This window comes from Gracilinanus agilis, chromosome 4 (assembly GCF_016433145.1).
Source record: "Gracilinanus agilis isolate LMUSP501 chromosome 4, AgileGrace, whole genome shotgun sequence".
Lineage (NCBI taxonomy): Eukaryota > Metazoa > Chordata > Mammalia > Didelphimorphia > Didelphidae > Gracilinanus > Gracilinanus agilis.
The window spans coordinates 436,659,273-436,670,754 of record NC_058133.1 but is presented as its reverse complement, the minus strand read 5'-3'; the positions used below and the strand labels follow the sequence as shown (position 1 = coordinate 436,670,754).

The following is an 11,482-nucleotide window of genomic DNA, read 5'->3' as shown; positions in this document are numbered from 1 at the left end:
CCGCGCGGCGGCAGCGGCAGCGGCCAGGACGAGGCGGCGGCGACGGCGGCGCCGGCGGCGCGGGGGGGTCGGGCTCGGGCTGATGGCGGCGGCGGCGGCCGCCACTCCCGGGGCTGTGCTCTCCCCGCGGCTGTGCGACAGCGACCCGGCTACGCCCGGAGCCCAGTCCCCGAAGGTGAGCGGAGCCAAGAGCGGGGAAGCCTCCGGCCTGTCGGTTCCCCGGGCTCGTCCCGCTTTGGGGAGCCACCAACGGCGGCCCCCCAACCGGGGTACGCCAGCTTCTGTCGGGGTGGGCTGGATTGGGTCGGGGTACCCTGGAAACAGGTGCAGGCAGCAGGGTCCTGGGAGATTCACCAGAAGCTAGTGAAAGTTGTCTAGCATGTGCCCGTCAAAGCTCTAAATAAAAAGTCCGGCCCCGAGCTGTCAGCGATGGGAAACTGAAAACACGGAAGAGAGCGAGGCCACTTTAGGTTTCTTCGTCCTCAGAGTTTAGAAGATGGGACTCTTCCCTTATGGGTCGTTTACTCCCCAAAGTGTTCTCAGAAAGGGCCAGGGGCACTTAATCATTCCCCCAAACCCCCAAAACAAAGTCTTCCTGGTCTCTGATCGTACTTAATTTATTCCTATTAGGGCGCCCCAGACTGGTTTCTCTGGTCTTTTAAGTATAATTTAGAAAAAAAAAAAACCTTGAGGCCCTCGAGATACTGTCAACAAACAGTTCAGGTTGTTGCCTAGAAATTATTTTTTAGTTATGGTTTTTTTTTCTTTCTCTTTTTTTGTTTGTGGGTTTTGCTTGAATCTTAAGATCAATTTAAAGAGTTTTGAAGCTCCTGGTGCAACAAGAACTGTAAAGTGGAAAGTTTTTTCCAACTAGTTATATTTTTAGAGTGACCATATGGATGAAACCACAAATCCATTGGAGTATTGAAGTAACTAACACTCATGATTATTTTAAGCTGTTTATTAAATTTACAAGTATGTTGGTTTATTGGACAAATAATGCAATAGGAAAAGAACCAAATTCAGGAGTCCTTTTTCATTTAGGAAGCCTCCTGTTTTGTAGCCAAACTGTTTATGAAGGAACCTTTTTGGCTTTTTGAAAGAGGGGATTAGGGGCAGCTAGGTGGCTCAGTGGATTGAGAGCCAAGCCCAGAGACAAGGAGGTTCTGAATTCAAATTTGGCCCAAGACATGTCCTAGCTGTGTGACCCTGGGTAAGTCATTTAATCCTCATTTCCTAGCCCTTACCACTCTTCTGCCTTTGAACCAATACTTAGTATTGATTCTTAAGAGGGAAGGGAAGGGTTTAGAAAAGAAAAGAAAAGAGGGATTAGACTTGTTCTATTTGGACTCTTGGCAGATCTAGAAGACATTAAGTGGAAGTTGCAAAAGAGCAAATTTAGATTTTATGTCAGGATAAACTTAGAAATATCCAAAAGTGAAATGGGCTGCTTCTGGAAGTAGTGTGTTCCTTTTTATTGAAGATTTTCAAACAAAGACCAGATAACTACTTGTGGGATATGTAGTAGGGAACCTTTTGGGTTATAGGTAGGACTACATTGTAGTTAAGGGTTGTTGTTGTTTTTAATTCTGAAATTCAATCATTTGGTTCTGAAAAGACCAGAAAAATGAAAATAATGCATTTCCTATGAACTATTTGGTAGCTTCTACATATAAATTCTAAGCCTATTCCATATAATAAGTACTATAAAATTACAAAAACAAATTTGCATGCATTATTTTACTTGACCTTCATCCACCTGAATTAGGAAATTCAAATATTATAATCATATTGCAAATGACTTCAACATGGTTTTGGTATAGGGTCAGCCTCTGAGTTCATAAGATTTGCCACACCTCTGAGACATACTATGATCCTGGGTATATTAGTTTTTAAGTGCTCTAGGCAACTCTTTTAGCTTTTATAGAAAGGGATGCTGATCTGCTTTGAGTGGAAAGTAGTTTCACACTGGAAGTTTCTTATACCAATGAAAGCAAAGATGGAGTCATTAGCCAGTTGTTGTCCTCCCCCCCCCCCCTTCCCCCAAGAAAAAAGAAAGAGGAAAAGATTCTGAGAAGTTCTGATTTCTATAACAATGATAGATATAAGTCCAAACTCCACTGTTCTTTCTATGACACTGTATCTACTCTATGATGATGTAAATGCAATATGTTTTAATTAAATTAATTTTTGAAGTATTTGCTTAGATTTTTCTGAACTTTAAATCTGAGCCAACATTTTTTTTTTAGTAGGCTAAAAAAAATTGCCAACCTTGGAAAAGTAAGCTAGGCTGTCATCAGAAATTAAAGTGTAAGCTTAAGATAATACAAAGAATTATAATCATAAAACCTCAGGAGCATTTTAATATTTCTGGTTTTATATACTTTTTTCTTCAAATGGATTTTTCTAAAAACAAACTAGAAAAATGGAGATCATCCTGTTTGAAAGGAGAAAAACTAAGGACAACATAAGAATTTTAATGTTTTTAAATGAAAGTACAGAAAATACACTAATGAGCATGTATAATCTTAGAAGTTAAAAAATTTGTGGCTTCAAAGTTATGACACTGTTAAAGCAAATCCTTTTTAAAAACTTATTTTGAGATCTAGTAAACAAGTTGAAATACAGTAGTCAATGAAAAGACACACTGTAGTTCAAGCTTGGTGCTGGTGATCAAAGAACAGCAGAAAGAGACCAAACTCTTTTGAGGAGTTCACATTATAATGGGAGACACAACCTGTAAATAACTATGAGCTAATGAGTAAGCTATCTTGGATTAAGATGGTATTCTGTAACCACTGTAGGTTTGGAATATGCTTTTTTGTAATTGGGAATTCTCATATTTTGGAGCTATGATTTCACTGGTATGGCTATTCCCTTCACTGATACAGATCACAGAACCCCCTGACATTCCTAATGTAGTTCCCCTGGCTCTTCTTAGATTTCAGGAGTACTTAGTACAAAGGTTTATTATTACTCCTGATTTTCTCTGTATCACTGACCTATTGTAACCTTTTTTAGTTTTATAATTTTTATATCTCTTCTAGCATTTCTACATGTTAAATAATATTCTGTAGCTAACCTCAACCACCATCAAGATCTCCATTGTCTTTTGAGTTGCTTCTCATTTTTTATTTTTCTAACATATGGTGTTCCATGAATTGTAGCTACTTAGAATCTCTAGGAGAGTAATGAATGATGTTAAAAAGCTGCTAGGAGAGATCAGACCTAATCATTTGAAAAACTGAAGTGTTTTATTTTTAAAAATAAGTTTTTGTTGATCTAGTTTGTTTTTACATCAACTACTTTTCCCACTAGGTCCTGCAGTCCTCTCCTTCCCAGAAAGCCATCTTTTAAAATAAAGGGGAAAAAAATTCAGCACAACTAACAAACAGATGAAGATAGGTGGTTAGTAGATAGTGCCATCCACTATGGCAGCAAGCACTTTGTGATAATTGAAAACATGCTCATCTATAAGAAGATACTGCACTCAGCTTCTTTGGAGTGATATGAGACAACGGGTATGGAATACCATATATGAGTCAGAGTTTTTTAATATTTTGATTCTACTTATAACCAACGTAACACTTTAAAGTTCGCAATAGTTGATAAAAATGTATTATTAAAGCAATGTGCCAGGCATGTGTTAAACTCTACAAAAATTCTATACAAATACAAAAAAAAAAAAAGAAGGAAAAATAGCCCCTGCCTTCAAGGAGCTTACAATCTAAAACAACACACAAAAGAAAGCTGAAAGGATGATGGAGAAGGAACAAAGGTGGAGGCCTGGTTGAAGAAGTCAGAGAAATCTCAAAGTAGTGCAGCCAGGTGGGAAATGAGGAGAGCTGATTGTAGGTTATCTTATTTGGTCCTCACAGTAACCCTGGGATTTAGCTGCTGTTATCTCCATTTTGCAGGTAGGGAAATTAAAACAGATGTGATTTGCCAAGGATCTCACAGTAAATATCTGAGATCATATTTGAACTCTTTTCTTTCTGACTAGGTCCAATGCTCTATCTACTATGCAACCTATCTTTGTTTATTGGTTGGTTTTGTTGAACTCTTGTTTTTCCCCTTTAAGAGATAGTTCTCTGGGAGGGATAAGAATGAAGGATCCAGTGGGAAAATTAGTTGTAAAAATAAATCAATAAAAACTTTTTTTTAAAGCACTGTTTCAGTTTTCCAAATTTGCTCTGACCTCTTCCTTGTTTCTAGTGCCAGCTAATTGTCCCAAAGCAATTCCAGTCCAAGATACGTGTTTCAATTGATACATTGACTCCTTAGAATTTTCATCTAGCCACATAGCATAGTCTAGGCAGTACATTCATATGACTGAACTCTGCTAAAGATGAATGGTGGTGCAACACAGGTTCTGTAGTCAAGAGATTTGACTAAAAATTTGGATTATCACTAACTATGTAACCATGGACATTTCATTACAACCTTGGTTTTCTCATCTGTAAAATGGGGGTAAGCTTTCTATAGTACCTCAAGGGGTTGTTTGAAAAGAACTTTGGAATTTATAACATCTATTGCTTGATCTGTGCACAAGACTTGTTCAGTGACACTGACAAACGTCTTAGATAAGCATATATATTCCCGTATACACTTTGCTGTACTCAGATCATCGAAGAGAATTATCTTAGTAGTCCTGCCTATAGTGTTATTTACTTATACATGAAAGATACTTTGAGGAGAGCCTTCAGAGTTGCATTTTATACTGTATTAAATGCTTTATAAAAATAAAAGGAATAGCTAGATTTTATATTTTGTATGTATGTCAGGTTTGTGACCAGAGAGATGGATGAAGAAAACTATGTTTGAAAGCCTGCCTTTACCTTTATCACATTTTCATCAAAGATACTTTCGGTGCGTGCATAGATCAGTTGCCTATAAGAATGCTTATCAAGTTCCATTTCACATTTGTCTATGTCTTTGGCCTCTTTATTTCTGGATTATAATCTATATCTTTCAATACTTTTTTCTCTGACCTATGCTGTTTAATTTTGCTCTGAATAAATAGGTGTTGTGGAATGTTTTCTTAATTTGGAGGAGTTTATCAAGTTCTTAGTGTAGAATTTGTCTCCTTCCTTTAACTCATGTTGGTACATAGGCTGAGATTGTCTTCTTGGTAGTCTGTTTCCTCACACCCACTTATGTTGCAAAGAAGGGGATCAAGGGTCCTATGAAATGTTTCCTTTTGGCTTTATCTCCTTGAGGAATTCAATTCTGCAAAGTCCTTTATATATTTGTTTTACCTGCAACCTATTCTTCCATTTAGTTTCGTTGTCTTTTTCCATTTATACTGAAGTCAGTATGGATATTATTAGTTTGTCTAATAGTATCATGTTGTCAGGTCTTTGATCTAAAATCTAATATTAAGAGTTCTAGTTATAGGCCATAAAGCTAGTAGATCCGTAGCAGCTTGAATTAACCTTCTGAATCCTATGCTACTAACCAGTGCTGTTATAAGCCAGGAGCTCTGAAACAGATCTGGTCAGTTTGAATTAACTTTTTGTCCAGGTGGATTGCTTTCAAACTTAGCTATGAGCCCATTTGGCAAGGAATATATAAAGACCTGTCTATGGATTAATAAGTAGGAGGCTTATAAGGTCTTATGTAATCTTCTTGTAGGATTTTTACCTAGGAATCACTGATTATGTTTTTATAAAAGTAACCACTTTTCACCCAGGCTTCAGGTGATCCATTACAGTGGGTACCAGTTCCTGGGTAGATCTTGCCAAGTTCTAATGGCATAGCTTTTTGGCATCTGGAGTCACTTTGAAGCATCATAGAAAGACTTCTTTAAAGGACATACAGATAAGGTTACTTTTTTAAAAAGAGAAATATAGACATATATTTTGCTACTCAACTCATTTATTATTACCTAAAAATTTCCACCAAAGTTCTTCCTGTTGCTTTATTGTGGCATGTCAATGATCCTTTCTTCTAATGTCTATAAAATCCTTGGCAACATATTAGTTTAGAAAACTTTCAAGTTTAGTTGAGACCACAAATTGTATATCCATGTGTCATTCAGGAAGCTGCCTACTTAATTTGTAGAGGCCTATCATGGGAAGTTTAGCCACTTGTTGATGAATTTATCTTGATCATAAGCACCTCCTAAAGACTATACATTAAAGCATGAAATGGTTGTGATATTCAGTGATAAAGTACCTACATTAATGAAATGATGGTCTTTTGGGGCTGAAGCACAGATAAAAGCCTTCCTTTCTTTTGGCCATTCCCTTTCATTCACTACTTTCGAGCATATGAAAACAAGTTCACTCAGGGTACGGTTTTATGTACTTAAGTTCAGCCTTGTGTGGTCTCCAAGAGCATATAGTATCTAAAATCTGGGACTAACTGCAACACTTAAATGCAGATTTCTAATTCAGACCTTTCAGAGGCCTTCATTTTAAAACATAAAACTACCAATCATCAAGCTGCTGCCCCTCAAATTTAATATGTCCAAAAAAAGGACTCATTTTCTTTCCCTCCAAGTTCATCCGTCTTTTGAACTTACCATTTCTGCTGAAGGCCTTCCTTCATACCTAGCATCCTTCCAGTACCAGATTCACAACATTGTAATTATCCTTGATTTTTCTCTCTTCATATCTAATCAGTTGCTAAATCTTATAAATTCTGGTAGGTTCTACTACCAAAATATAACATCTGTTGTTCCCTTTCTGTTTGCTCACATGGGCATCACCCTAGTTCATCCTCATCACCCCTGATTTGGACTCTTATAACAACCTTCTAATTCTTCTCTCTGCCGCAAATCTTTTCCTTTTCCAGTCCATCCTCCATATATGGCACATCTACCATGTTTTTCTTTAGTATAGTAAACTTGATGGCCAAACTTTCAGAATAAGTTGAACATTTTTTCTTTTTTCTCCTATCTGACCACCCTATCTGTTCATTTGCTCTGTCAGGATCAGGATCACTGTTACCTCCTACCCGCACACTATTCTGGGTCATCTTCTCTTACTCTCTTATTTGCTGACCTTGAATGCCAGTGAGTTTAGATATCTGTATGTAGGTGGCTCTCAGATTTGCAATGCTAGTCTTTTCTTCTGAGCTGCAAATTCTATACTACAAACTGCTTATTAGACATTTCACAATATCCCAGAAGTGACCTTGAACTCAATAGGAGCATAGCTTTATATATGTGTATTGTATATAAGTATGTACTATGTATATTTGTTTTTATGGTTTATTCTAGTTCTTAAGGAAGATTTCTTTCCTTTACCATTCTTAGAGCCCCTCTTAATGTGCCAGTTCCCAGCGTCCTGTTTATAATGAGGGAACCCATTGTTCAGAAGATTATTAATATTCCATGAATTATTTATAACCTGATATTCATGTTGGTGAACAAGAGTAATGCTTGTGGAAATTATTTTGCCACTCATCTTTCCAGCTCAACAAAGTTTAATTTACCTGACATTTTTCTAAGTGTTTTAACATTTATTAAACCATCAATAGGTCTTGGGGTACTATACTACATTCATATTATTAGGTGCTGAGAGAGATAAGAAGATTAAATAAAGCATGATTCCATTCCTCCTGAAGTTTATAGCTCTAAAGCTAGATACAACATAATCTAATAACTATAATGCTGAACAGGACATATAAGAATATGAGACATCTAACCAAATTGATTAGATAGCATCCTAATGGGAGGAAGAGACTTAAATAACATAAAAGAATGATCAAAAATAACTTAAACTTTGAAGTATTAGGGAGAGAAATGCATACTCTTTCCAGTTTAGGCTTGAGAGTCCAAAACTTGCTTATTCCCCTTTGTCTACTCAGTTTCCTCCATCTAACAGTATGCTAAAAAATTGTGCAAAGAGTCCCATTCATTGAAGAAAATCTATACAGGGAATTATATATAAATATGTTTATATGTGTATACATATAAACATATATATGCATCAGGATTCACTGGCCAGGAAATCAGTTGCCTATGGAACTATTGATTTTTAAAAGTTAGGAAGTAACCCCAAGACTGGGGTGGGCAATTATCAGACAAAAAAGAAAATAAGTTCTAAAGTCCCTTGTTTACTCTTTTCCCTTTCTTAAATCTTAAATTATAGGATGATACTGAAGAAAATTCCAATGATGGCACCCAGCCATCCAAAAGGAGGCGAATGGGCTCAGGAGACAGCTCTCGGAGTTGTGAAACTTCAAGTCAGGACCTTGGGTATTGACATTTTATTATATAATGATATTTTGATGATGTTTATGTTTTTCTATGCTTCTCCATTGTTTTATCTTTCTACATACTCTTTATAATACCTGTGGTTTTAGTTTGGTTGTTCCCTTTACTATCCTTTGCACATATATACCATTCTGTAAATATTTATTAAATACCTATACTGAGCTGAATACTGCCCTTCCTCATCTATTCTTTCTTTTGAAATGCCTTTTAGCTTCTTTAATCAATTTAATGATGCTTTTTCTTATTCAGAGGGAAATTTAATGTACATCATCATTGTTGTCTTAAAACATTTGAAGGACTCTCATGTAGATAATAGGCTTAGACCTACAAAATAGAACTTAGGCCACTTAATCTAGAGGTTTCAGAAAGGTAGATTTAAGCTTTAGCATAAGGAAAAATCTAACAATCAGAGCTCTCCAGAAATGGAATGGCCTCCCTTGGGGAGTAGTTTTCCTTCATTTAAGATCTCCAACTAAAGACTGCCTGATCATTTCATGGGGAGTGTTCTAAATGGAATTCTTGGCCAGGTACTGCTTAGACTAGATGGCTGCTTTAGACCCCCTCTAGTTCAGAGATTCTGTGATTGTAATTCTGTTTGGGAAACCCCTCTCTTATTTTGATCTAGGTCTCACAGAGAGAAGTAAAATGACTTGATTGAGGTCACACTATAATAAAATGTCTTAAGTTATACTTATATACTTATAATTAGAGAGAGTTACACATTTTTGTAATTTCATCATTTTTCTTCTATCCTTACCTGGTTTAGATTCCAGACCATATAAATTCAACTTTAAAAGAGTTGATAATCAGTGATAACTCCTGAGAAAGTTCTATTTAACATTTGTATCAGTCAGGATGCAGTCTCACTTAGACTATCATAGTGGCTTCTTAATTCCCTCTATCTACAGTCTGGCCCTGACCAATTCATCTTCTAAACAGATACCAAATTGTGTAAATGGAATTAACTCTAGCTGATTCATAGTCAAAACTCTACTCACCCTAGGCATAGAAATGATGTAATCCTCACCTCCCTTAATGGGGAGGAGAGACAAGTTAACCACACATGACAATAAGTAACAAATCAAGAACAAGGGACTGCCCTTTGGGCAGTCCAAAATCAGTGTAGAGACTGCCATTTGTCCACTTGAATTAGAGGTGGACCCACGGGAAGTGACGAAAGACACTATCTCTTTAAGTATGGTGGTTACTTCCTGTTGAGAGAGTTCTGGCTTTGAACTTGGTGCTGCAGGTAGTCAGGTGAGTCCACAGACCGCTTGCACTCTGTATTGTCACGTGGGTAAGTTAGGCTGACTTCCTTGGCCTACCTAGGCCGCTTCCAAACTCTGCCTTAAGTAGGCACTTGCCTATCTGGTTGCTAGGCTTTGTGGCTTGTAGCCTAATTTATTTAGCCTTCTAACCTTCTCTCTCCATCCAGGCCCCTGCAGGCCTGGACTAGCCTCTCCTTTTCTCTTTATTCCTTACCTTTACCTTCCTAATTGTAAATAAACTACCCTAACCCCATGCTGACTTGGGTCTGATTTAATTACAGAATCAACCTGAATTGTTGATTCCTGGTGGCCACACTTTAAATATATATCTATAAAATACTTAAATCCCTTAACATTTTTGGCGACCACGTTTCTAGAAGTTTCAGAGGTTCCCTAATGCATCTAAGATAAAATATAAATATCTTTCTGGCTTTTGAAATCTTTCACTATATGACTCCCACCTGTCCTTCAGACTCATCACATTTCTCTACCTCATGCATTCAACAGTCTGACCAAACAGACTTCTTTGCCTTAACCTGTATTTTGCACATACTGCACTCATTCCTGCAATGCATTCTTTATATTTCTTAGAATCCCTGTCTTCTTTCAAGGTTCAGTACAAATGTTTCCTCCTATTTGTGACCTTTCCTGATGCTCCCAGTTGTTAGTACCTGCCTTCCCCTAAAATTAATTTTCATTGTCTTACGTGTGCATGTTCTTGGCCTACCCCATCACTAGAACGTAAGATTCTTGAGGGCTTGAACTAAACCATTTTTGTCCTTGTGTTTCCAGTGTCATCACAATCTCTTTCTTATTGGATGAATATTGCTATTGTGGAGTGAAGTTAAATATGAAAAGCTTCTTAAAAGGCTCTTGTTGAATTGAAAGGTGAAGGCTATAACTTAGTAAAGAAGAAATGTAAGGACTTTCAAGAAAGGATTTTAAGATCATAGATTAAAAGCTAGACCCTTAAAAATCATGGACTAAAAGCTAGACTCTTGAAGGTCATTGAGTCTAACCTCATTTTGTAAGTTAATAAGGAAGAACTGAAGTGACTTAACCAAGCTCACACATTTATAAGTAGTGCCAGAGCAAGGATGCTAACTCAGATCCATTGATTGAAGCAGCCTGGTATAAAATGGAATCAAGAAGATCTTGGTTCATATCCTACCCTAGACACTAACTGTGTGACCATGGGCAAATCACCTTACCCTTCTATACCTCAAGTTTCCTCATTTGTAAAATGAAGGAGCTAAATGTCATTACCTCTTAGGTCCTCTGCAACTCTACTCTTGTGATTCTTAGTCCAAAACACTGATATAAATAAGGCAGAAATAAGAAGACTGTAAGGAGACTGGTCTGATCAAACTTAAAAGTGTAAAGACTTCTGAAAGATGAAGTGGGTTTTACTGGTTTATTAACTAGGCCTCAAATAAGATTTTATTCTGGTGAAGAAAGCAGTTACACTACAAAGTTGCCATCTCAGAAAGAGATTATCATGATTTCCTAAATTTACACATATAACACTATTATAAATTTTTGCCAAATTCATTCTAGTTATGAAAAGTAAAAACATTTTCCACCCTGATATAAAATTATTCATTTTTGCAAAGTATTTTTATGTTATCTCTGTACTAGAACACATGCACTGTGATTGTTTCCCTTGTTTTTCTTTGCATTCATTTTGTTTTGTTTTGTTTTTTCAAACCCATTCCTTCTGTCTTAGAAACGATACTAAGTATTGGTTCCAAGGCAGAAGAGCAGTAAGGGCTAGGCAGTTGGAGATAAGTAATTTGCCCTGACTTTTTATTCACTGAGCCACCTAGCTGCCCCCCTGCATTTATTTGTACATTTTACATGATACTGTTCAGTTTTTTCTTTTGGTGTTACCATTATTCTTCCAGTCAACGAGATTTGTAACCTTGTAGTCATCCTATTTTCTCTTCTACCCTATGCCTATTCCAGTTATATCCTATCAATTCCAACTCAT

General features: G+C 36.9%; 1 protein-coding gene across 3 annotated transcripts in view; it reads left to right on the top strand.

Annotated features, from left to right (window-relative positions):
- The first annotated feature begins 64 nt into the window (after nt 1-64).
- The window catches only part of PHF10 (PHD finger protein 10), a 34,254-nt gene continuing 22,836 nt past the window's right edge, over nt 65-11,482 (top strand). For all 3 annotated transcript variants that reach the window (XM_044671921.1, XM_044671920.1, XR_006506057.1), the window contains exons 1-2: nt 65-175; nt 8,100-8,206. In XM_044671921.1, coding sequence (XP_044527856.1) covers nt 83-175; nt 8,100-8,206 — 200 coding nt within the window. In that variant the 5' untranslated portion in view covers nt 65-82. The remainder of the gene's footprint in view (nt 176-8,099; nt 8,207-11,482) is intronic.